The 23,911-nt window shown below is 52.5% G+C and overlaps 13 protein-coding genes and 1 non-coding gene across 14 annotated transcripts; 7 read left to right on the top strand and 7 right to left on the bottom strand.

Moving 5' to 3' along the window:
• Positions 1-120: 120 nt before the first annotated feature.
• Positions 121-3,417, top strand: NUT1 (Nut1p; the record flags this gene model as incomplete). Its single annotated transcript, NM_212108.1, has 1 exon — positions 121-3,417. The coding sequence occupies one exon, from the start codon at positions 121-123 to the stop codon at positions 3,415-3,417; it is 3,297 nt and encodes a 1,098-aa protein (NP_987046.1).
• A 171-nt stretch (positions 3,418-3,588) lies between these two features.
• Positions 3,589-7,833, bottom strand: INO80 (chromatin-remodeling ATPase INO80; the record flags this gene model as incomplete). The annotated part of the gene is made up of 1 exon (NM_212107.2): positions 3,589-7,833. The coding sequence occupies one exon, from the start codon at positions 7,831-7,833 to the stop codon at positions 3,589-3,591; it is 4,245 nt and encodes a 1,414-aa protein (NP_987045.2).
• A 385-nt stretch (positions 7,834-8,218) lies between these two features.
• On the top strand, positions 8,219-8,572 carry TMA17 (Tma17p; the record flags this gene model as incomplete). The annotated part of the gene is made up of 1 exon (NM_212106.1): positions 8,219-8,572. One exon carries the CDS (start codon positions 8,219-8,221, stop codon positions 8,570-8,572), a length of 354 nt encoding a protein of 117 aa, NP_987044.1.
• Positions 8,573-8,607: 35 nt separating this feature from the next.
• Positions 8,608-9,291, top strand: RRT6 (Rrt6p; the record flags this gene model as incomplete). The annotated part of the gene is made up of 1 exon (NM_212105.1): positions 8,608-9,291. The coding sequence occupies one exon, from the start codon at positions 8,608-8,610 to the stop codon at positions 9,289-9,291; it is 684 nt and encodes a 227-aa protein (NP_987043.1).
• A 109-nt stretch (positions 9,292-9,400) lies between these two features.
• On the bottom strand, positions 9,401-10,471 carry AAR2 (U5 snRNP complex subunit AAR2; the record flags this gene model as incomplete). Its single annotated transcript, NM_212104.2, has 1 exon — positions 9,401-10,471. The coding sequence occupies one exon, from the start codon at positions 10,469-10,471 to the stop codon at positions 9,401-9,403; it is 1,071 nt and encodes a 356-aa protein (NP_987042.2).
• A 283-nt stretch (positions 10,472-10,754) lies between these two features.
• On the top strand, positions 10,755-10,827 carry AGOS_AgSNR56. Its single transcript, NR_149401.1, has one exon. It is a non-coding gene; the product is annotated as an AgSNR56 (small nuclear RNA).
• Positions 10,828-10,975: 148 nt separating this feature from the next.
• On the bottom strand, positions 10,976-11,787 carry RPS8A (40S ribosomal protein eS8; the record flags this gene model as incomplete). Its single annotated transcript, NM_212103.2, has 2 exons — positions 10,976-11,587; positions 11,778-11,787. The coding sequence occupies one exon, from the start codon at positions 11,576-11,578 to the stop codon at positions 10,976-10,978; it is 603 nt and encodes a 200-aa protein (NP_987041.1).
• A 438-nt stretch (positions 11,788-12,225) lies between these two features.
• Positions 12,226-12,474, top strand: KTI11 (Kti11p; the record flags this gene model as incomplete). Its single annotated transcript, NM_212102.1, has 1 exon — positions 12,226-12,474. One exon carries the CDS (start codon positions 12,226-12,228, stop codon positions 12,472-12,474), a length of 249 nt encoding a protein of 82 aa, NP_987040.1.
• A 227-nt stretch (positions 12,475-12,701) lies between these two features.
• AGOS_AGR373C (AGR373Cp) lies at positions 12,702-13,994 on the top strand (the record flags this gene model as incomplete). Its single annotated transcript, NM_212101.2, has 1 exon — positions 12,702-13,994. The coding sequence occupies one exon, from the start codon at positions 12,702-12,704 to the stop codon at positions 13,992-13,994; it is 1,293 nt and encodes a 430-aa protein (NP_987039.2).
• A 125-nt stretch (positions 13,995-14,119) lies between these two features.
• UBC6 (E2 ubiquitin-conjugating protein UBC6) lies at positions 14,120-14,848 on the bottom strand (the record flags this gene model as incomplete). Its single annotated transcript, NM_212100.1, has 1 exon — positions 14,120-14,848. One exon carries the CDS (start codon positions 14,846-14,848, stop codon positions 14,120-14,122), a length of 729 nt encoding a protein of 242 aa, NP_987038.1.
• A 345-nt stretch (positions 14,849-15,193) lies between these two features.
• Positions 15,194-16,150, top strand: PRS4 (ribose phosphate diphosphokinase subunit PRS4; the record flags this gene model as incomplete). Its single annotated transcript, NM_212099.1, has 1 exon — positions 15,194-16,150. The coding sequence occupies one exon, from the start codon at positions 15,194-15,196 to the stop codon at positions 16,148-16,150; it is 957 nt and encodes a 318-aa protein (NP_987037.1).
• A 210-nt stretch (positions 16,151-16,360) lies between these two features.
• Positions 16,361-18,583, bottom strand: UBP13 (ubiquitin-specific protease UBP13; the record flags this gene model as incomplete). Its single annotated transcript, NM_212098.2, has 1 exon — positions 16,361-18,583. The coding sequence occupies one exon, from the start codon at positions 18,581-18,583 to the stop codon at positions 16,361-16,363; it is 2,223 nt and encodes a 740-aa protein (NP_987036.2).
• A 590-nt stretch (positions 18,584-19,173) lies between these two features.
• Positions 19,174-22,329, bottom strand: SEF1 (Sef1p; the record flags this gene model as incomplete). The annotated part of the gene is made up of 1 exon (NM_212097.1): positions 19,174-22,329. One exon carries the CDS (start codon positions 22,327-22,329, stop codon positions 19,174-19,176), a length of 3,156 nt encoding a protein of 1,051 aa, NP_987035.1.
• A 689-nt stretch (positions 22,330-23,018) lies between these two features.
• Positions 23,019-23,777, bottom strand: PRX1 (thioredoxin peroxidase PRX1; the record flags this gene model as incomplete). The annotated part of the gene is made up of 1 exon (NM_212096.2): positions 23,019-23,777. The coding sequence occupies one exon, from the start codon at positions 23,775-23,777 to the stop codon at positions 23,019-23,021; it is 759 nt and encodes a 252-aa protein (NP_987034.2).
• Between the last annotated feature and the right edge of the window lie 134 nt (positions 23,778-23,911).

Below are 23,911 nucleotides of genomic sequence, written 5' to 3'. Positions count from 1 at the left end.
AACACTATATAGTCATGGTGTACGGAACTCTCTTAATGACCCGACTTTATGCACTTTGTCGTCACTACCAAGAGATGGCCAATTGAAGTACTGCGGAGGTAGTAGGAAGGTCTAGAACCGATGGTTAGGGCTCAGGAGACTGTTTATGACTTGATCACCAAATGCTCGGTAAGAAGGGTTCCTCCGAAACAATTTGTGAATTTTTATAATGAATTCTTCAACGAGCGCTATGATTCAGTGCTGGAGAACGGCAACCCTGCGGGCGAAAGCAGGCCTACGGCGCCGGTATACGAGGAGGTCGCGCAAGATCTGGTGCGCATACTAAACGACAGCCGCGTGAACCTGGTGGCGGACTATGTGCTGGAGATCGTGCTGATTAATCTCAACGTGGACCTGCTGCGGCTGTTCCTGCCGAAGCTTCACCATGTACGTAACGTGATGCTGCTGGTACACCTCTTCTCACGGGCGACCGCGTTCATTTCAGGCCTGGATAACAAGCTGCTGGCGGAGCAGATCAGCGACACGGTGTACACGGACGTGACTCCGGCGGTCCTGAGCTTCAACATGCAGGCGATTGATGACCAGTTGGTAATTGTGCTTGCGAAGTTCCTGCACGCCGTGCTGCGACTACCGGAGGGCCAGCAGAAGATGGGATCGGTCCCGACCAAACAAAAGGCGGCCACGCTTCTACAGAGGCTATCCACTATAGACAGGCTTCTGTACAAACGGTTCATTGCAGATCTGGACGGCAAGCTGCGCTTATCCGGTGCGCCCGCGGACATGAGCTTCCCTCTGCCACCAAGTAACATGCCGTCGCCGTCGGTGACCTCGCCGAAATACGAGACATCTTCAGTTGGGGTTATGAAGCGGTCCACGTCGATGTCTAACGAGGCGAAGTACCAGGATATAAAGCTTGCGAGGTACTATAAAAACCTGTGGCTAAACAACAAAATACACTATTGCACTGTGTCGGACCCTCTCTTTCTTGAAAAGTACGATTCAATCTTAGAACTGGCCACGGGCGGTGGTCTGTCCGCTGATCGGCCCGTGAAGGCCAAGATTGCAGACCTCGTTGAAACAGCTTTCACCTGTTTTGCGCAATTTGTGAGTAACAAGTTGTATCATCAATCGAACTCGAATTTCTCGCTGTTGGAGCGCAAGTGGACGGTGTTTGTAACAAAACAGCTGCCCCTAATCATTAAGAGCTCTATACCCGACAAGACAGATATCGTTCTGCGCACCTTGGAGAATATCGACGACAAAGTCATAAAGGCTATCAAGTCCTATAATACCGAGAAGGAGGAAGTAAAAAACCGCACAGAGGACCTGTTCGATGACTACCCCGTGAATAGTCTAGATATCAGGCATGAATTTCTGAAGAATTTAATCATGATGGGGTTGCAACCGCCGACTGTACTTAACGAATACCTGCGAGAAGATCAAATGGTAGACCTCAAGTCGTTGGTAACGTCCGAGCACCTAATTATTGACAATAGCCAGGGGGTCCGAGAGACAATTCTGAATGTTCGGAATTTTATCACAAAGTCGATAGAGTCACTAGAGTTTGAAAACCTTTTTGATGATGGCAATCAGCTACTTGTTACTAATGACCATGGTATTATCCAGATTGCCCATAATTTGGAGACTATTTCACCCACAAAGCAGCTGGAAATCGCAAACATACTGTATGATCTTCTATCTGCTGCCATCGAGTCATTGGACCACAAAACAATTTCCAAGGTCCTGACCATCTTGACATTGAATGTAGGTCATTTACTGACAAATATTTTCTGTCTCACCGGCTACGAGAAGTTTGCAAGGGCAGTCATCAGGTTTATTGATGTGATATGGGAATCAAACAAGTCCAAGTCCAATGATATGGTATCAGATGACAGCGAGTTTGAAAATATTAACTCTGCCATGGCCTATACTTTGTCTTTATGCTTTATTATCCATGTAGTTGACATTTATGGTGTGAATGTGGAAGCTCTGGTAGAAAACCCATCCAAATCTACCGTATTGAGATTCTTATCAAAGTTAGGTGAAATTCCAGAAGTATTCGTTGCCCCAGAAGGCGACTTAGAGTCCTCTAAAACCTTACTACAGCAATGGCTACGGGAACTGTTTGTGAAAAACCTGATCTCCGATAATCTGATGAAGTCTGCAGATGTAAAAGTGATGGGTTTTATGATCCCTTTCATTTTCAAACAAACCCTGCTTAACGTCGAGTACGGAATAATCTCTGATATTTCAAGCTTTGTCAACGGCTTTGAGTACTTCTTGCAACCGTTCCTCTCCGTTGGGCTTATTAATATTGTTTTCTGGTTGGAGAAATATTTACTTGCCCTAAAGACAACGGAATCATTCCCGAAGATAAACGGTGCGTTATTCGATATTCTTGGTGCAATCATTGCCCCCAAGAGCATAGGCTCAGATGCCAAAGCTATCCATTCTGTGGTCTTGAAGTTAAAGTGTGTTGGGTTGCTCAAGGAATTAAAATCATTCCAAGTGCCTTCAGAATCCAATTATGGCATATACTCATCGCAGACCCGGCAAGATCCAAGATTGGAAGCGTTGATCTCCAAGCTAGAATTAATCGCCCAATCTTCGGCCTTGTATGATGTTGACCCTCGAATTATCAGTGCCGTCAACAATAATTACTCCCAAAAGCACATTAGTTATAACAAAGTGGTACTGACGTCTGACATTCCGATTAACAAAATTATGACAAACCAAATTAATTCTTTCTGGAATCTTCACAGCAGCACTTACTATAACTTTGATTATTTGCTTGAGTTGATTGATCTTGTCACACCTTTTAAGTTTGTACAAGACGTATTTCAAACTTTAAAGTATAAGGTGACAGCATATGGCGTGCCGGGTTCCGCAACCAAGCCTTCTTCGGCTGCTTTAGACCAAGTATTGGGTTATGTTTTTTACTTCATGGTTTTGCGAGATATTAAATGCCCTGAAGAGAAGAGTTTACTGTTGGAATACTTGGATTCAGGAAGATTCCCTTCAAGTATATCAGCCACAGTGTTAACTAGTGACCCAACTACTATATCCGGCATGCCGCCTGTATCCATGCCTTATGACGTGAAGAGCGAGCAGGACGCGATGGAAGGTGTTGACGAAGACTTTGATATGTTATTTGGCGAATCATTCAGCGGACTACCAGATGATGTACAAAAGTCTGCTGATATGAAACCCGACACCGGCATAAAGGAGGACGATTCCGAGAAGTCCAGTTATGTTTCCGCGGCCAGGTTAACAGAAAGTTTTGGGGTTATATTCTCGAAGATGAAAAAGGATAAGCTCGAGGCGTACCAAGCCGGGCAAATAAGTGAAGAACGATACCAATGCTTTATGGGTTTATATGATAAATACGTTCAAACTTTGCGCCACTCGGTTATATAAGATCCTCATAAATATATATTAATGCACTAACAAGATAATGATAAGTGTTCATTGGAATCTACTTTATAAGTACGTTGAGCTAACATTATATACTGCATGTTCTCTCCTCGTATAGCGACTATGCACTGTTTCGAATCATGGAGTATCGTACTGTGCTAACGGCATTGAGGGTTAAAGTGGCAGAGGCAGGTTTTCAAGAGTTTTACCATTTGCTGTAATAGTCTGCACGTTGTTCTCTTTGGTTTTACCCTCCATGACAACCTGCTGAACATGTTCTTTCTGTTTTGCACGATCCCTCATTCTCTCTTCAATGGTGCCCTTGATCAACAATCTATAAACAGTAACTTGTTTTGTTTGACCCAATCTATGAGCTCTATCCATGGCTTGAGAATCTATGGTAGGATTCCAATCAGAATCATAGAAGATAACTGTGTCAGCAGATGTAAGATTAATACCTAAGCCACCAGCCCTTGTCGATAGTAAGAAAATAAAAATATCGGATTTAGTTTGCCAATCGTGAACTAAATCACGGCGATCTTCTAGTTTCGAAGAACCATCTAATCTGATATGTTTGTATTGTCTGTAGGTCAAATATTCTTCGATCAAATCCATCATTCTTGTCATCTGGAAATATATCAAAACACGATGCTCTCCCGCTTTCAAGCGAACTAGAAGTTCATCTAACTTCTTTAGTTTGGCAGATTCTGTAATGAACCTATCCATCGAAGGCATAGAAATGTAGGATGAGAAACTCTTATTCAAAGGTGCTGGGTACAACTCTGAAATAGGCAATGCGGTAAAAATATTGTTTTCTTTCTCCGTTAATCTTGTCTGTAGTTCAGGCGGTATTATGCCGAGACTCCTCGTAATATATGGCTCAAACAATGCATTATCTCTCTTGATTGAAAAGTTGCTAGAGCCCATGACATGAATACTAATTGGTGGAGCTGCGGCGGCAGGGCGGTAAGCCGGGCGCAAAACGTTCATATATTCATTTTCATAAAAGTTTCCCTGGATATTCAATAACGAGGCTAACACACCATTTTGCGTAGTCCGCGCAATAGTGTGCAAGTAGTCACTTTTATCATTGATGAGTAAGGTCTTATCTAGAGAAGAAAGAGAACTCTTGTCATCCTCATAGACAACAGAAAAAATACCACTTCGAGTTACATTCGGAGAGTGCGCAGATAGATCGATGGCTCGCTTTACAATATGCTCTTGCGATAGCCGTAAAATGCTATTGGGCTCCACACCAGCTACCTTTGAAAGTGTGGCACATAAATCTGGTGAATTCGCAGGAGCAAATATACTCATCATATGATTCAAGATCTTGGTCCTCATGTCACTGTCGTGATTGTAGTTCGGAAGAATCAAATCATCATATATCAACCTGGGCAAGTGGAAGGATACCGGGTTTTTTGAAGAATACTGAACATCAATTACATCTCCCTCCCGCATTATGGAACCTGTTTGGCCAAAGGACGTAAAGGAAAAGGGGGATGACACATCGGCACGCTCAAAAAGATCAGGGTGATTACAGACTTTTCTGAATTCCATTACTGTGTTCATTATCTTTGAGTCAGACAACGACATATTTCCAGAGTCATCACCACTGCTGTTACTAGCAGCGTTTTCGATGGCATCATAAGAAGCAGACACCTGAGATTTCAAAACTTGGTAAAGCTTTGCTTGTCTATGAGTTAGATCACACATGACATCAATCTCGATCTTATCGCCTAACTCAGATTGGACATTCTTCTTAATCCGACGCAACATAAATGGCTTCAATATCATATGTAGCCTGCGTAGTTGTTGCTGATTCAATTGAGTGTTTGACTGAGCATGAGACTCGATATCTTTCGAAAACCAGTCGTTAAATTCATCGTGAGAATCGAAGAGGGAGGGCATAATAAAATGCAACAAGGCCCATAGCTCCTGCATGCTATTTTGAATCGGGGTACCGGTTAGTAGAAGCCTGTTACGACAGTGGAAGCTTAACAAGTTCTTCCACCTAGAGGACTGCGAGGATTTGATTGCTTGGGCTTCATCCAAAATCATATATTGCCATTTCATTTTCTGAAGATATGCAGCATCGGATACAATCATTTGGTAAGAAGTAATCATAACGTGGAATGGCGCATCCTTACTATATCTCAAGTGCTTCCGATCCCAAAAACGTCTCAATATCTTTCGATCATTACCGTTGCCCCAGTATGGTAGGATCTTGAAATCCGGAACAAATTTCTGAATCTCGTTCACCCAATTATGTAGGGTAGACGCAGGTGTCACAACAATAAATGGCCCCCAAATATTATAGCGCTCAGCTAAATGGGCTAGCACTGAGATGGACTGGACTGTCTTACCCAAACCCATTTCATCTGCTAGGATGCCATTGATGCCCTGGTCATATAAGTTTGCCAACCAGTTCAAACCCTTCAATTGGTACTCCTTTAGGGTGCATGCGAGAATCTTTGGCTGCTCGATGGTGATTTCACCCAAAGATGTCGGATTCTGGAAGTTTAGCTCCTCATCGTCTCCAGACATACCATCAAAGGCCTTTGCTTTCTCTCGTGTTTCCTTCAAAGCATTAGATGCATTTTGAGCGGCTTTGCGATGTAGCTCCTCGTCATCCTCGTTGTCAAAATCTATTGTATGCACTTCGTTCTTTCTGGTTGGGGGTTTACTTAAGTCAATTGCACTGACATCCGGAGCGGTGGCCAGATTCGAATCTGCCATATTGCCTTCTAGCTCATTGGTCTTGATTTTGCTGCCAATAAAGTGCGAATATAGTTCGGTTTGCGTCAACAAAAAGTTTAGCTTTCTAGCCTGTCTCTTTGACTCTCTTTCCTCCTCTTCTTTCTTCGCCTGCTCGATGGCTTCCCTTTCGGCTCGCTTCTTCAACTCTCTTTCTTCGCGCTCGTTCTTCTTCCAGAAGCTGCTCATTTCCCGGACACCTCTGCGCGCCCGCGTCTGGAAATCCTTCACTTGCCTGAAATTTCTACTTTGCCATTTTCTGGCCTCCCGAGCAACAAGAGATGATGTTTTCTTGAAATTGGCGGAGCGGATCGACTGTATCTGTTGCACCAACCGAGAAAGCTTTGCGGAATCCTTGCGTGCCATATCCTTCCATACCGTAATGTATGTAGTATCATAGTGTCTCTGGATAGCTCTGGCCTCCTTCGCCGTCATTTTCATCCCGTACGTCGGCAAACCAGTGGTGGGGTTAATATCCGGAATAGCAGCTACTGGAGACTCGTTCGAAGGTGCCTCTCCGTTGACTTTCGCGGGTACCGGCGTGGCAGCCTCTGTCACGGTCACGTCTTCTGAAGATGAAGCAGCAGGCGCACCGTTCGCCGCGGGCTTCTGTTTCTGCGCGGTCTTGCGACGCTTGGCCAGGTTACCCTGCTGCTCATTCGCTGCGAGCGCTTCCTCGGCAGCACGCTTCCGCTTGGCCTCATTGAGCAAGCGCTTAAGGCGCTTGATGTGGAGCTGCTTCAAGGTCACCTTTACTTCTAGCCGTGTGTGGTCCGAGTCGTAGCGCTGGACGACGCAGCTGGTGAACTTCCTCTTTTTCGCCTTGGCACTCTTATGCTTCTGCGCCATCTTAAGCAGCTCCCGCTGGATCAAGGCGATGTCGGAGTTTATGTCCAGCTTCGTATTCAGCTTAATCGAGGACTTCGAGCGACCGCCTTCGGGCGAGAAGTCCTTGTCGTTGTCATCGTCCAGAAGCTGGATATCTTCGAGCTCCTCGAGCTCCTCCTCCTCCTCCTCCTCCTCGTCCTCGTCCTCGTCCTCGTCCTCGTCGTCCTCGTCGTCCTCATCCTCCTCCTCGTCGTCATCCTCGCCCTCGCCCTCGTCCTCCAGCTTCGCGCCGCTCAGCTCGCGCTTCAATGGCGGCTCCGCCGCGCCCTCCGCGCGCACCGGCGCCTTCGCCGCCGCCCGCGCCGCCGGCACGCCCCCCTCCTGCTCCGCGGGCGCTGCCGGCGCCTTCGTCGCCTTGCGGCCCACGGCCCGCTTCGCCGTGCCCCGCGCCCGCGCCCGCTCCTTCGTCTTCGCCCGCGCCGGCTGCCGCTCCTCCTGCTCCTCCTGCTCCCGCTCGCGCTTCGCCTCCACCTCCGCCACCAGCCGCGCACGCCCCGCCACGAACTCCTCGTACGCCAGCCACTCCGCCTGCGCGCTCTTCACGTTCGACAGCAGCTGCCCGCACTGGTTCACCGTCAGCTCCCGGCTCGCCGCGCTCCACTCGTTCACCAGCTCGAACTCCTGGTAGCTCAAGTACTTCCAGTCCTGGTACTGCTGCTCGCGCGCGTCCTTGTGGCACACGCTGTTGAACCGCTCGTTCATCCGCCGCATGAACGCCTCGCGCGCCGCCCCCGACCCCTTCTCCTCCTTGTTTAGTAGCGCCTCCAGCGACATCTGTTCCGCGTCTCGCCGCAAGCCCGATACACAACGCCAACTACGTACTATACAAAGAACAACTAGCAAGAGGCGTCCTACAACCTGCAACCTTTTTTCTGTTTTTTTTCTTCATCCCACCCGCTGTACCTTCTGTGTTTTTTTTGTCTTTTTTTCTGCTTTGATCTCGTTCTGTGTCTCTCCTTCTTGTCCAGTGGGTTCGTTGCTGGTCTTGTTGTTGGTCGGTCTTGTTCTTTGATTGTGTTCGCGTGTTTTACATCCGCGATGAGTTTGCGGACACCCAGACATTTGCCGGGCTGCACGGGCCGGCCAGGGGCGGGCGGGGGCGATAAGCAGGCCCATATATAGCTACGGACGGGCCTGCGGAGCACGGCAGGGAGCAACAATGGCGGGCAGCGAAGTGGCACGCAGACCGGTGCAGATAGCAGAGTTCAAGACGGCGGTGCGCGAGCTGTCGCAGCAGGAGCTGGCGGCGGCGCGGCAAGCGCTGGAGGCACGGGCGCGGCAGCTGGCGCGGACGAGCGAGCGGCTGGCGCGGCACGTGCAGGAGCTGGAGCAGCAGGAGGGCGAAGGCGGGAACCTGGCGCTGTTCCGGACGTCGCTGCGCGAAAACGAGGTGGTGCTCGGCAACTGCCGGGAGCGGCTGGAAGCGGTGGGGCTGGAGGAGGAGTTTCGCGGCTACGCGGGCGCGACAGCCGCCGACGGGCGGCCACAAAAGCAGGCGCGGGCGCATAACTAGGGGCGCGGGCGGTATTCGCGCGGAATAACGCGGCCATGAAGAAACAGGTGGTTCTAGGGATGGCCGCGGCGGCGGCCGCGGCGGGCGAGACGATGCGGTGGGAGGTGGCGCCGCGGAAGGTGGGGCGCGAGGTGTACGAGTGCGTGCGGTGGGAGGCGGGGCGCGCGGGAGCGCTCTCAGTGCGGGTGCGGCGGACGGACCGGGTGGGGCACGCGGTGGACGAGGCGCGGTTCGGGCCGACGTCGGTGCAGCTCGGGCGGCAACAGCTCGGGCTCGAGGTGTGGGACACGGAGGCGAACGTGCTCGTGCGGGACCGGCGGGTGCCGGCGCACGGGCGCACGGTGCGGTTCTCGGCGAACCCCGCGCAGCAGGTGGACGTGTGCCTCATCAACGTGTCGCGGGACGCGTCGTGGCGCGCGATCGACACGGTGGCCGCGGTGGAGGTGGCGGTGCACGCGGACGCGGGCCGGGTGCCGCTCACGGAGGACGACATGGCGGTGCTCGCAGCCGTGGAGCGCGACACGCGCGCGCAGCAGACTGCGGACGCGGTGTTGGGCTCGGAGCACGTGAGGCGCGACCTCAACGAGAGCACCTACACGTGGGTGGTGGTGCGGCCGGCGATGCTCGCGCTCATGCTCCTAGCGGCGTACTGCATGGCGGTGCCGGCGGCGCTCCTCGTGCTTGCGCGCGGGCAACGGCGGCAAAAGTGTGTAGAATGATATGTTATGACGAAGCAGCCTGCGCGCAGGCTGCGGCAGGCTGTGTAGAACGGTATGTTGTGATGAGTGCTACTTGCGCGCGGGCTGCGACGACTGGCAGCATGCGCAGTTACGGATGAGTGCTACTTGCGCGCGGGCCGTAGCTCACGCGGCCGGCCACGGCGGGTCCGTCGGAGTCGTCGGAGTCGGGCGGCTCCGCAGAGGCGTCCGAGCCCGGGTCGTCTGGGAAGATGACGGCTGCGCGGTGGGCGGCCCGGGGCAGACGGGCGGCGGGCGGCTCGGGCCCGTCTGTGAGCACGCAGCGCAGCCAGACCTGCTCGTTGAGGAGGCTGTCGTGGTACTCTGCGGGCAGGGCATCGAGCTGTGCGGCAAGCAGGGCATCGAGCTGTGCGAGCTGCGCGGCCGTGACGCAGGACGCAGTGCAGACGAGCTCCACCAGCGCATGCCACTGCAGGCTAGATCCGTAGTTGCAGAAGAGCATGGCGTTTAGAAACGCAAACTGGAGCTCGCCGAGCAGCGATGCGAACGAGTTGTCATGGTAATGCGGTAGAATCACGTGATTCAGGTAGAACGAGCGGTCCAAGTAGTCCTGCATGCGATGGTCGGGGCGGATTGCCGCGGTAGATTTGAAGTGTATCGGTGTGTAGCGGAGCATGTGCTGCTCGAGGCAGTCTCTGGGGCGCGTACTGGGCGTGCGTGCCAGCGCGGCGTTCAACATGGAGTTTTCCTCGGCAGTGGTGACGGATGAGTCCACATATGCAAAGGGTGCGCCCGAACCACCTTCGTCCACCCAGCGGCGCATGTCTGCCCACCGCATATACTGTGTCAGCTGGTGCCACATATCATCTTCGTCCACCTTCGGATAACTGACCATCAGCTGCTGGCACGCGGCCAAACGTTTCTCTGTGACCAAGTGCGGCTCGCATGCTGGTTGCTCTTCAGGCACATACTGCTCCTGGTCCGCGCTGTAGGAGAGCGCGATGTAGCTGTCATCGGCCGCACTCAGCCAGTAGCCATACCGCACGCCATCTTCGCCGTGTTGGAAATGGATGACATGGAACGGCTGATGCCGCGGGATCGCTTTAAACCCATGGAACGGCTGGCCTTGCCGAAGTGTGAAGGAGTACCGGTCAATACCGATCACGGTATCGCAGGGTGCCTGGCCAACAAACACATTCATTCGGGCCCTTGCAAGCTCTGTGATCCTCCTTGAGTTGCCGGGCCGTCCTACTATGTGGAAGGGCTAGCGGTAAGCCCTAATGGAGGAACCACTGAACGTTCATAGTGATCGGTTTTCTTCCGACGCATATAAGGTCTGCCGTCTGCAGACATCATCACTTCTGAGCACCACATTGTTTCAGAAAGCATGAACACCGTAGACGTGCTTCAGCGCCCGGCTTAGTTGCTCAGGAGAGCGACGCAACATGCTCGTACTAGAAAGAACAGTTGACTCGTAGTATTGTTCACATGATGAAAAATAAACACAGACCTGTACTGATCTCCTTTGGAGTAATGCAGAAATGTTTATTGCCTTTACTGATACACTTCGAGCATGCTGTCTGCCGTGCCAGGCCGGTCCCGTCCCCACAACCCTGCATCTTGTATTGTAGGTGACTTTACATTAATATGAACAATTTACATAAAGATGAAGTTATAAAAAGCTGATATATCTTTACAACTTTATTTATTTCTTGGCGGTCAATCTTCTCACGTAGAAGGCCAACTCTTCACCCTCCAAGATGTAACCGTCGCATCTGCCGGACTGGCCTGGTCTCGAAGAGATACAAGCGTACAATCTACCAGCAGAGAACTGGGAGTCGACGGCACCCTCAATCTTGGCGTCGCCAGCTCTGGCAGCCCACTTTCTCTCAGCGTTTCTGGACTTGGTGGTCTCCTCGACGTTCTTGGCGTTCTTCTTCTTACCCAAAGTCTGGCCGTAGTGAGACTCGTACCATTGTCTGAAAGGAGTGGCGTCGATCTGGACAATAGCAGACTTGGTCAAGGTGTTGGTTCTGACCAACTCGTTGTTAGATGGGTGGTAGACGACACCGACAATTCTGGTCTTTCTGGAAACACCCTCAGAGGCCCAAGAGAAGTTACCGGTCTCGATTCTCAAGGCTCTGAACTTCTTGTTACCACCTCTGGTTCTGACAGTGTGAATTCTCTTAGCACCGATCTTGGTGTTAGCTGGCTGACGGCCCAATTCGAACTTTCTCTTCTTTCTGAATTGAGCTCTCTTGGCACCGGTAGCTGCTCTCTTGTGTCTAGAGTCACGAGAAATACCCATCTTGAACTACTGAACCATCGTTAGTAAATGCACATTCAACTTGGATACCCATCTCGTATTCATGCTGCACCCCGAGCACGTTTGCTTCCTCATCACATCTCTGTACTTCGCTCCATGCTGCTGATTCCGCCGACGTGCATAGAGTGCTCCTGTTGCCGATCCACGGGTATCTCAATCTCCTACTCCAGTTGTAACATACGTTATGACCTGCTGAGTTGACACTGCAAATAAGTCGAAACAACCAGCTGCTCGAAACTTTGTATACAAGTTTTGTTTTACTGCCTAGATGCGTGCGGTTTCCGTTCCCGTTGCGAGTGCGCCCGCACCGACGGCAAAGCTGCCTGCCCGAGTGCGTGGGACCCGCCTAGCGCTGTTCCCGCTGCGCCCGCGCCGCAAACTGCTCAGCCTAGCCCGCCTGGACAGTCGCCCAGCCCACCTCCTGGTGGCCCTCCGCACACCGCGGGCCGGGACGTAAAAAAGACGGCGTCAAGTTCTGTACTTTCTGGTGTTTGGGTTTGTGCTGTGTGTGGGTGTGTAGTCACAGTATCTAAAAAAGAAACTACAGTTGGTCATTGAAGTATAGAACGCATGGCCAAGTTCCTTCTTCAGCATCACCACCCTCTAATAGGCATCAGCTAAGCGCTACAATGTCTGTGTATGATGAAGTGGAAATCGAGGACATGACCTTTGATCCCGACACACAGTTGTTCACCTATCCGTGCCCATGCGGGGATCGCTTTCAGATCAGCATCGATGACATGTGCGATGGCGAAGATATCGCAGTCTGTCCCAGCTGCTCGCTGATGATTAAGGTCGTATACGAGTTGCACGACTTACAGGAGTACTACGATGAGGCGGGAGTGGAACCCCCTGTGCCTCTTGTCGCGTCTGCATGAATATGGACTGCTGTACGCCCTGGCCCGTTGGCGGGGCGCCGGACACAGGCGACCAGCGCTGTGGTATGTAGCGGACGGATACGCATTCCACTAGTGTATGTAAGCCTCCCTGTGACAGCCCTGCGCGGTGGTTGTATCGCCACACTAGTCTAACAGATGACATGTCATATTAAAAAAATGCGCCCCCTTTACCGCACCTCATCAAGAACCTGCACGCAGATACACAGATGGCGGAAGAGCACTTCTCAAGAACCAGCAGTCACCTGCGGCAACTCTCTGCTCGAGCTTCTATGAGCAGAGATATGGAAAAGTCCGGGTGGACCTTAGAAGAGACCCGGCGGGCCGTGGATCCTCCACGAATGATCAACCACATCCCGGTGAAAGCCCTGAAGTTCTATTCGCGGCAGAAGCCTCCTCAATTTGACTATGATACGCCGATTCTATTGCCCATCCGACCATCCAAGCTAGTGGTGCAGGTTTCGTACGTCGGACTGAATCCTGTGGACATCAAGATCATGAACGGGTACGCTAAACACCTTAGCGGCAAGATAGGGCTTGGAAGGGAGTATAGCGGTGTAATATCCGAGGTCAGTGATGATCTCCGCGATCTGTGGCGGGTAGGCGAGGAAGTGATGGGTACCTTTTGGCATCCGAATCTGGGTAAGGGTACGTGCGAGACGTCGATTCTGGTTGACCCTACGATCGATGTTATCATAAGAAAACCGACCGCCCTTGATATGAAGCAGGCAGGTGGGACGCTGTACTGTCTTGGTGCGAGCTACACACTACTGAGTAGTCTGCAAGAACGTGGATTACTGAACTCCAAAAGCAATGTCTTGATAAACGGAGGCACGACATCGATGGGGCTGTTCACGATACAGCTCTTGAAGTACCATTACGGGATCAAAAATAAACTTGTGGTTGTATGCTCGACTAAGGGTGCGCGTTATCTCCGTGTGCACTTTCCCGATCTCCTTGGTGACTTGGTATTCGTTGACTATTGTTCGTTGTCTGGAGATTCCGTTGCCACACAACTGAAGTATCTACTTTCCGATGGAGATGCAGATGATTATTACGCAAAATCCGGTGCACTGCAGGCAGTTCAATTCGACCAGGGCCCGTTTACCGTTGTGCTAGATTACATAGGTGGTTATGAACTAATTGCCAACTCGGACAGTATTGTTGCGCCCAGGGGAATTTACGTATCGACTGTCGGAGATGCGATCGCCAACTACAAGACAGACGTTTACAAGTATTGGGAAGCATCGGGGAGTAAAGCACGAGGACTTATTGGGAAGGTGCTCTGGTCTTTCCAGTATGAGCGGTTCTTTTTTGATCCCAACGCCAAGTATCTCGCCAAGACTGATTGGGCAACTGAATGCTATGACCTTCTAGCTGCCCGTGTGGTGCGCACTCTGGTAGATAGCTACTACCCCTGGAAGGACATCCGGAAGGCCCTGGGATACCTTTCTAGGGGGCATGCCCACGGGAAAGTCATTCTCGAAGTCGAGAAGTTCTGATCAGTAGACATGCAAAACAGCATACATGTTATGTAATTACTTAACAGCAGTAAAACCACAATTTGGTTGCATTTCGCGTGCAACGCGAAGAACGGAGACTTCGGTGTCAGGGGAGATGCTTAACATCACACCCTAGTATAGCACACTGCGACAAGCAGGGCAGCGAGAGAAAAGAGCACAAATAGCAGCGAGCGTCCTATAGAGTTACTGGTAGTCCCATTGCCTGCTGGTTGCTGCAGCATCTGGGCGCGTATCCTATCCTCTGGGTCGTTGATTTCCTCTAAGCTCACGACTTGTTCTTGTTTGAACGGATGCTCATCTTCAACTACGGTCTCATCTTTCCTCTTCTTCGCCTCTTCTATGTCACGTCGGTTTTGCTCAGCAAGCTCCGGGAATATCTGGCAGAAAATCGGACTACGGGTAGCATTGTGCTCCTTGGACTTAGCGGCGTACTTGCGCTTCGTGGAGTCCGTAGACTCCATGGTCCCGATGGAGGATTCGTCCGTGGTCATAAAGCTTAGCAGCCCAGTCAGTATCGTTGCAACAGACCACGAAGGGTTCCATGTATCCGGGTGGTAGTCGCTCATCGACAGACACAATCGCGTGTTCTCTCTGAATCGTCCATTGGGTGTCAGCATCCTGATCGCGGGCGGATTGAATGGGTAATCATTAGGAAACACCAATGTCCCATGGTATTGTCCGTCCTCGTATGGTGTCTCAGGAGGACCCGTGATCACGTAGTGCCACACCAGGATATTGTCTTCCTTTGGTGCTGCCACGATGTAGGGCGGGGGGTTCTCGGTCATCATTTTGTACTCCTTTGAGAGCCGCTTGTACGCCTGTCTTGATGCCATCTTGCCTACTATTAGTTTCTCACCACTTCCCGCCAAACAATCTGCACTTTACGAGCGCTATCTATCCCTCGGGTCGCTCTAGTTGATTATTGGCGAAACTGATAGTTCAGGTACTTCCATGATGCGGTCATATCCACGTATGTGATCACGTGATCATCAGCCATGCTGCCAGCTCACGGGCCTGCCTACACTATTGGAGGCTCTGTGAGTCATGATTTATTGCATATCAAGCCCAGATAGTCGTTGGGGATACTACCGTTGCCGCGATGAGCTCCGATATTAAGTTGTAGCCAAAAATTTTAACGGATGACTTCTTAACAGTTATTGACGCCGCAATCCTACGCCATGTCGTCCAATAGCATAAAGCTGCTAGCAGGTAACTCGCACCCGGACCTAGCTGAGAAGGTCTCCGTTCGCCTAGGTGTACCACTTTCGAAGATTGGAGTGTATCACTACTCTAACAAAGAGACGTCAGTTACTATCGGCGAAAGTATCCGTGATGAAGATGTCTACATCATCCAGACAGGAACGGGGGAGCAGGAAATCAACGACTTCCTCATGGAACTGCTCATCATGATCCATGCCTGCCGGTCAGCCTCTGCGCGGAAGATCACAGCGGTTATACCAAACTTCCCTTACGCAAGACAAGACAAAAAGGACAAGTCGCGAGCACCGATAACTGCCAAGCTGGTGGCCAAGATGCTAGAGACCGCGGGGTGCAACCACGTTATCACGATGGATTTGCACGCGTCTCAAATTCAGGGTTTCTTCCACATTCCAGTGGACAACCTATATGCAGAGCCGAACATCCTGCACTACATCCAACATAATGTGGACTTCCAGAATAGTATGTTGGTCGCGCCAGACGCGGGGTCGGCGAAGCGCACGTCGACGCTTTCGGACAAGCTGAATCTCAACTTCGCGTTGATCCACAAAGAACGGCAGAAGGCGAACGAGGTCTCGCGGATGGTGTTGGTGGGTGATGTCGCCGACAAGTCCTGTATTATTGTAGACGACATGGCGGACACGTGCGGAACGCTAGTGAAGGCCACTGACACGCTGATCGAAAATGGGGCGAAAGAAGTGATTGCCATTGTGACACACGGTATATTTTCTGGCGGCGCCCGCGAGAAGTTGCGCAACAGCAAGCTGGCACGGATCGTAAGCACAAATACGGTGCCAGTGGACCTCAATCTAGATATCTACCACCAAATTGACATTAGTGCCATTTTGGCCGAGGCAATTAGAAGGCTTCACAACGGGGAAAGTGTGTCGTACCTGTTCAATAACGCTGTCATGTAGTGCTGTCAGTGGCAGATGCATGATCGCTGGCCTAATTTATCTGTGTAAGTTGATACAATGCAGTAAATACAGTACATAAAACTGAATGTTTTTCACTTAGGGGTGCTTTGTTGTTCTGATAGCGTGTGTGCGAATTTGGAGGTGAAAGTTGAACATCACGTAATGAATACAAAACAAGATTGCACATTAGGAAAAGCGATAAATTATTTATTATTTGCAACTGGCCTTTGAGCGTTTAAGCCTGAACATTTTTGCCTTTTGTTTGACCGTACCGTTATCACTCGTCCTTATATAATGGCTATCCTTCTCTTCCGGAACTTCTTCGAGCGTAGCAGCATACGATGCCACTGGGACAGCAGAACTAGCACTCCTCCGGCGCATCCAGTCGTCGTACTTGAGCAGCTGGTCAATGTTCGCATTATAATCCTGTAGTTCGGCTGGGGTGTCATCGTCTTCACGTTTCGATTTGTAGAATAAAACATAGGCTGTGGTCATATCGTTCACATCCCCTATGAACCTCAAGACTGCATCTTCCCCCACTGACTCGACAGTCTCATCATCGTATAGAAGCCACCCAAATAGCTCGTGTTTACAAATAGCGACATAATGTCCATGTTGCGGCCCGCCCCCCATATGGATAACAATCCCGTTAAGTTCGTAGTCTTTGCAAACGGCGTGGTCGAAGGTTGAACACACCCTGAGATTCAGAGGATAGTGAATTACATTGAAGAGTTTGATGTTGGACTGATGCTTTTCGCTGTATTTAAACCGCTTCAGATGGAGTGGGAGCAGTTCCGGAAGTTCTTTGATGCCAACGGTCCGTTCGGCCTCCTGTAGCCCATTGCACGAGTCACAATAAAACTTATTCGCGCCGTTAAGCATTTCGCGCTGGTGGAAGTCGCGGAGAATGTCTTGGACATTCACCTCTTCGTCCTCACTCACAGGAATTGCAAAGTCAAAAAAGGGCTCCTCATTAGAGGTAATATTATCACAGGTCAGACATTTTATGGAGTTGTTCATGGTACCCTGGAAAAGAGTATGAATAAAGTTTTCAGGTGACTTATCCGGCAACCGCTGCAGCTGCAGTTGCAGAGAATCACTCAAGGCATTCATTAGAAAGTTTAGAAATTCATGTGCATCTTGGTGCATCATGCTATTGAAAAGAACGTTTTCTTTACGCAGAACGCTAACAAAATGCGACGGCGAGACAACCCCTAGCATGTGGTTAGACTCCGCAATGCACTCGAACACGTCTTTTAATGCATTGTATAGGGTGGGCTCCATGTCACTAGGGAAGTAATTACTGTGCATCGGCTGGTCAATGCATAGCACCGGACCCGTGATCAATGCAGCCTTCTTCCGCTGTTCACTGGACATATTGCTAGCGTAAACGGGTGAGCTAGACTGCCGGAGAGCGCCAGAGCCTGCCGCAGTTCCAGAGGATGCAGTGGAGGTCGATGACGATGCAGACGGGTTGCGGCTTTCCGAGTGGACCATTGTCGTCAGCGTCGTCAACGAACGCTGCAGCTGCGCATTCTTTGTTTGCAAACGACCAACAATGACCTTGCCGTATCCTTCATGTATCATCTCCATGATGGGGTCCGCGGCCATGTTATCCCGCGATGCGACATTTTCCAACGCCAGCGTAGCACCATTAGTGTCTGCAGCCGTACCATCCTCGTCCAGGGCCTCTTTGTATATGAATTCATTCCCGCTATCGTTACAACTCTGCTGTGTATCGCCGTTCTGCTCCGGTTCCTGTTTGGTGCCGCCGTTCTGCTGCGACTCCAGCCCTGGAGCGGTGCCGTTCTGCTGCAGATCCTTCCCCCGGCGCGCCTGGGCACCCCTGCTGAAGAAATTCAACGAGCGGCGCCGCACCAGTCCCTTTGTCGACGGCACCGGCGCTCCAATCGACGCACGACGCGCGCTCTCGCCCTCTCCGCCGACAGCAGTTGTGGCCGGTCCGGAATCTGACGCCGCGCGCGGCCGCAGGAGCCCGGAGTCCGGCCGGCGTATGCGCTCTGTCGGCTCCGCGCGCGTAGGGTACTTCAACACGTTCACGCGCAGCTCCTTCAGGTTGTACAGGCACTGCAGCACCGAGTTGCAGTAGCAGGTGTTGCCGTAGTTCTCCAATCCAAACACCTTGGGCGTCCCGTCCCCGAACGGCAGCAGCCGCCGGTCCTTGCCCGCCGGCCGCGCGAACAGCAGCTCCTGCACCCCGTCGCGGCCTTCTCCCGTCTGCTGCAAGTACCGCAAGTACTCCCGGTGCGCGTCCTCCCCCCCGTCCTTCCGCTCGCCGCCGCCGTTCGCCACGCACCCTGCGTCCTCCCTCCCCCTCGCTTCTTCCAGCTCTGCCTCCCCGCCCTGTCCGTTTTCGCCCGGTCCGTTCCGCTTGTGCTTTTCACTTCTGGGAAGCCATTTCTTGAACGCCATGCTGGTTGTCGCTCTCGGAACACAGCAGATCTGTGACGTGCAATCCTCGTCCCTATCCGCTTCCTGACCCTTTTCTCGACCGTACAGCACTGTGCCAGGTCCCACTTGGTATCTGTGCTTCCGCCGCCTCCACACAGCTCGCGTTTATTGCTGTGAAGTGCAAGACTTAATCTTGTTCTGGCTAATGAAAATGGCAAACCCAGCCGGAAGCAACAAGGCCTTTCTACAAGGGTTTCGTCAAGCCTACCTAGATAAAAAATCTTGCATAGGAGCTTATGCTACATGTCCCAACTTTTGTTGGATGCTATCTTCATGGTGCCACGGCGCGGCGGCATGATAGCACCTGCTTGGTAGGTAGAACCGCCGTTTCTGCATGCGATGCCGGCCACTGGGACGGGGCCGAGCGGGCGTGATGCGGGGCTGCAAAAAGGCGGGCCGGACGGCCAGGCGTATGCCGAGAGAGGCACGGAAACACGGGTGGACGGACGCAGCGCAAGGTTCCGCGACCACAAGTGGCGGATACTATAATTACATTTGCCTAGAAAACCTAAGTAAGGACATAGGAAAGTCAGATGCGGGGCCAGAGCCGCTCAGAACTCCGGTGCCATGTTGATGTCGTACCAGCCCAGGAAGTCATCGTTGCTGGAGCTGCCCTCGATCCAGCCGGCGCTCTGCTGCAGGAAAAAAGAGTCGAGCTCTGAGATGTGTGCTAGGGGGCCGGGGGCGGCGAGCGGGGCGCGGTCGGGGTCGGGCGCGAGGGGGTCTGCAGCGTCCATGAGGCTGGAGTAGGAGGCCATGCGCGCCGAGGCGTTTGCGCCGAGGAAAACATTGAGGTTGGGGTAGGGTGCGGGCTGCTTGGCGGGCTGGCCGTCGGGCTTGGCGGGCGGCGCGGGCTTGGCGGATTTTTGTGCGATGGCAGGGAACGGCGAGCCGTCGTTGCCAAAAAGCGAATTGGGATTCCCCGATGCAATGGATTCAGATGTGATCTTGGGCATGCCAGGCCGGCGGAACGGCAGGGCCTCCGCGACGGAGGCGGACGCAGAGCGCTGCATGGGCACGTTAGCGGCGGGCTGGACATACAAGGGCTGAAAGAGCGGGTAGCTCTGGCCGCCGGGCGCGGGCGCGGGCTCGGGGGGCACGGTTGCAGCCACGGCCGCGGGCTCGGGGGGTGCGGACGCAGCCACGGCCGCCTGGGGCACCGAGCTGTTGAGGTTGTCGCCGACGAGCGCGCCGTTCACGCTGCCGGTGGCGTCCAGCATTGCAAGCGGAATGCCGTTGATGGAGCGGATGGGCTCGCCCTTCTGACCGCCCTGGCTGCGCTGCAGTTTCTTTGCTTGGAGAATGGCGTTTTTCGTGGGTACGAGCGTGGTGACGGTCGTACCGCCGGGGGTGGTCTGTGTTATTGTCTCAAAATCTTCCTTGGAGATCTGGTTGTAGAAGGGAAGTGGAAAAAGCCTCCTCTTAGGCGCTCTCTTCTCGGTGTCCTGGCTGCCGGTGGCAGCAGTATGCACGGGTTGTTCCTTTCTGTTCTTCTCGAGCATCTCGTTGTACTCGCTATCGACCTGCCGCCTTCTGGCTTCGTGGACGCAGTATATGAGGTCATAGAAGAGGGTCCCTGTGAGATGCGACCGCATCCGGGAAATGATTCCATCTTCCTCCACGAAGATCTCGGGGTACGTTATAAGGACGAAATTCAATTTCTCCAGCACGCTGGCCGTTCTGGAGATGTCGTTTTCCACTCCGGTGGCCCACGCCGTGAGCTGGTTGCGATACAGCCTGTGGACGGTGACAATCGATTGGCGGGCCGAATCCACATATTTTTCGGGGAGGTAAGGTGTTAGGTGTAATTTGAACAGAATAAGTGCTGCGTATGTCACACTTTGTCGCACATATATGGGGAGTTCGATTAGTTGCGTATCCTCCAATGTTTTGGTTAGCAGAGTGATAATTCTCGTAGCTGCCAAGTACGCCTCGGTCACATATTGGGTTTGGTCGGCCTTCGGCGTCTCTGGTAAAAATGCAAAACAATAGATCATCAGTTTTGCGTATAAATAGTACATCTCAACCACAGGGTCAGAATCAAACTTCAGCTCTGAGTGCAGGCGGGCAAGCTCCCGCTCAAGGGCAGCAAGTGAGCTACCGCGCTCTTTTGCGTCCATCAAACCGTCTGGAGATTCGACGCTCGAGCCCATGATGTTTGATAGGCTGGCTTGAAAATGTGCCAAGCAGAGTAAGCGGTGAAACCTTACTGGAAGGTCGAACTTGCCCCTCCTAGCTTGCTCAATGAAATAGTCCGTCTGTGAAGTTGAGGGCAGTCCCAGAATACTGCTCCAGCACTGCTCTGCAAAGAAAATACCTAGCCACGTTCTGGTTCGCCACTTCTCGGCATCGGGCATTAAAGTCTGCGTGCGGGTGAATTCCGACATGAACTCGCCCCTATGGAGGCCGAGTTGGAAGGAAAGAGATTTTGCAAGTCCGACAAACCTATAGGAACAATCATCGAGTACCTTCTGGTTTGGCAAAGGCCAGTTGCATAGGATCAGCAGTGCCTGCGAGATGTGTGTAGATCGCGGGGTCCTTATCCAGCAAGTTTCTATTGCAAGCTGTTTGATCAGCGAAGCCAGACTGTTGTAAAGAGTTGGCTCAGGATCGGAAAGGCATGCCGTCAACATAATGGTCCAGAACAGTAGTTGCGACTGCGAATAAAGTTCCGTTACTGAATCAGTGGTCATAATAGGGAAGTATGGCAAGTACTTCTTGACGAAGATATGATGTAACTCCTTCGCCTTATCGATAGGTATGTGCACGTCGCCCAGGACAAACTCGTCAATGTTGGCATAGGGCGAGGGAAGGAGAGGCATTGCATTGGTAGTCGCCACCACAGGTTTCTTCACCTCTGGAGAAAGCATCGGCGTGGTATGAGATGAAGGGGTGTCGATCGGCGTATTGTGGGAGGAATTGTGGTACTTCAGTGCCATCTGCAAGACCGGAGGAAGGGACTCCCTATTGCTGTTGGCTGGAGCGGAGTCGTTGAGCAGTGGCGGGACACTATTTGTCTTTGCACGTGACACATCGACAGCGCTCGCAGAGTATGAACCAGACGGGGTGTTGACGCTTGACTTGACAGAGGACTCCGACTTGAGCAGTTCCGGTTCGCTAGCCAGATAAGTTTGCACAGAGATCCCCGTCTGTTGCTGCGGGGAATCCTGAAGTTTGATCGCCTGCAGAATCTGGCGACCTAAGTCCGAGTTGCGCATGGCAGAAGAGAGGATGCCCTCACTGCGCAACAGGAACTCGAGTTTCGTTTTCAGCTCCTCGATCTCGTTCTTGAGGTTCTGCAGCTGCGACCCTTTCTTCGGACGGAACTGCGGGTCGATCTCGCACTGCAGCCCCATACGCTCGCACCGAGAGCACGAGGATGGGAAGTTCTCCGACGCATTGCATTTGATCTTATGCTGCCGGCAGTGCGTGCAAGAGGTCACAGGCCGGTGTCCCGATGCACCGTTCTGCTGCTTGCTCACCTTGGATCTGTCTGGTGATGCCTGTCCGCCAAAAGAAGCAATCGACACCAGCGTCGAAAGCCCACTCTCTTCACTGCGAAGCTTCTTGCGCGCTTTCATCCCTGCCGTCTCCGTGTTGCGCTTCTTCATTTGCGCTGAGTCGCTGCCATCTCCCACACACGGCGAAGAAAGCAGCCCGGAGCTCGATCCGGCCTCTGCGCCGCGTTCTGACACATCCGTACTCATCTTTACCTGCGTCGCCGGCTCAGCAATCGCTTCCGATCGTAGATTTGCCTTAGCCAGACTCAGTTTGCGAGATATGCCTCCTGTTCCTGTATGGCCGCTTCAGACTTGTAACAACGTTCACACAGATCTCTCACTGACACCAGTGCGCTTTCAACTGCCCTATCTCTTCGTGGGTTCGCTATGATGTCCGTCTTTCTCCCACTGCAGGGTTTTGTAGTCAGAAAACTGTGAAAATTCGCTAAACAAAATCGCTACTGTAAGGACCCCACGCACAAGGTCCTAGATACTTGTCAGAAGGCCAATAATATAGTCGTAGGGTGCGCTCAGCACTGCACAAGCCTGGCACCTGTGTGTATCAGATGCACTTCTCGCAGCCGTAGCGGGTTGGTGCTGAGCACGCGACGGCAGTGCAGGTCTGAGAGCTGCTGAACTCAGCAGCCGTCTCTGGTGAGCTGTAAGGCAGCCATATCATCTACGCAATCCGCCCACCCTGGCGCGTCGGGGCAGCAGCCCCCCCTGGCACTCGGAGGGGTAGGACCAACGGCTGCCAGGGGCAGCTGGCAGCGCATCAGCGATGTCACGTGACAATGGGCGCACATTGGCCTGCGCTGTCTTGGCGACCGGGAAGACGTGATCGGCATCTAGGCATAGATATTTCACCGCTACGCGGCACTACATTGTATGTATGATTAGTCGACCTTGGTGTAGCGTAGGTACGGCTTCACAGTGCGGAACTCGCCGAACTTCTCCGCCGCGGCCTTGTCCGACACGGCGGGCGGGATGATGACCTCGTCGCCCTGCTGCCAATTGATTGGGGTGGCGATGCCCTTGCGATCTGAGAGCTGCAAGGCGTCGACCACACGTAGGACTTCGAGACTGTTGCGACCCACGGAGGCTGGGTACGTGAACATGAGGCGGATTTTCTTAGAGGGATCGATGACGTACACCGAGCGTATCGTCTGGACCAGGCCACCGGAGAGGTTCTGAAAGCCCTCCTCGTCGACCATATCGTACAGGAAGGCGACCTCGCGGTCCACGTCGGCTACAATCGGGAACGAGAACTTGTCCAGTTGTGAAATCTCCTCGATGTCGCGCGCCCACTCGTGGTGCTTCTCCAAGCCCTCCGCAGACAGCCCGAGCAGTTTCACGTCACGTTTGTCGAATTCGGGCTTGAGCTGCGCGAACGTCCCCAGCTCGGTTGTGCAGACCGGAGTGAAGTCTGCGGGATGCGAGAAGAGAATGCCCCAGGAGTTGCCGAGGAACTCGTGGAAGTTGATGCGGCCCTCCGTCGTGTCGGCCGTGAAGTTAGGTGCTGGCGAATTGATACGTAGCCGTGGCTGATCTTCTTGGCGGAAGGTGCGTACACTTCTGGTGCTACTCATGCTGCCCAATACTGTGGATGGTGTTTTGAAGGTGTTCTTTGCAATGGTTGTAATTCGCGCTAGCATTCCGTGAATTCTGGACACGGCTGCTCCTATTATATCTGGCGCTCGCTATTTATAAGGTGCAGCCTGATGGAAGTAGCTGCTGCGAAACAGCAGCGTTGCTAAGCAGGCATGTCCCCCTGTCTTAGCCATTCCCG

This window comes from Eremothecium gossypii, chromosome VII (assembly GCF_000091025.4).
Source record: "Eremothecium gossypii ATCC 10895 chromosome VII, complete sequence".
In the NCBI taxonomy this organism is placed as follows: Eukaryota; Fungi; Ascomycota; class Saccharomycetes; order Saccharomycetales; family Saccharomycetaceae; genus Eremothecium; species Eremothecium gossypii.
The sequence above is the reverse complement of the archived record's forward strand: the minus strand, read 5'-3'. Positions and strand labels throughout refer to the sequence as shown.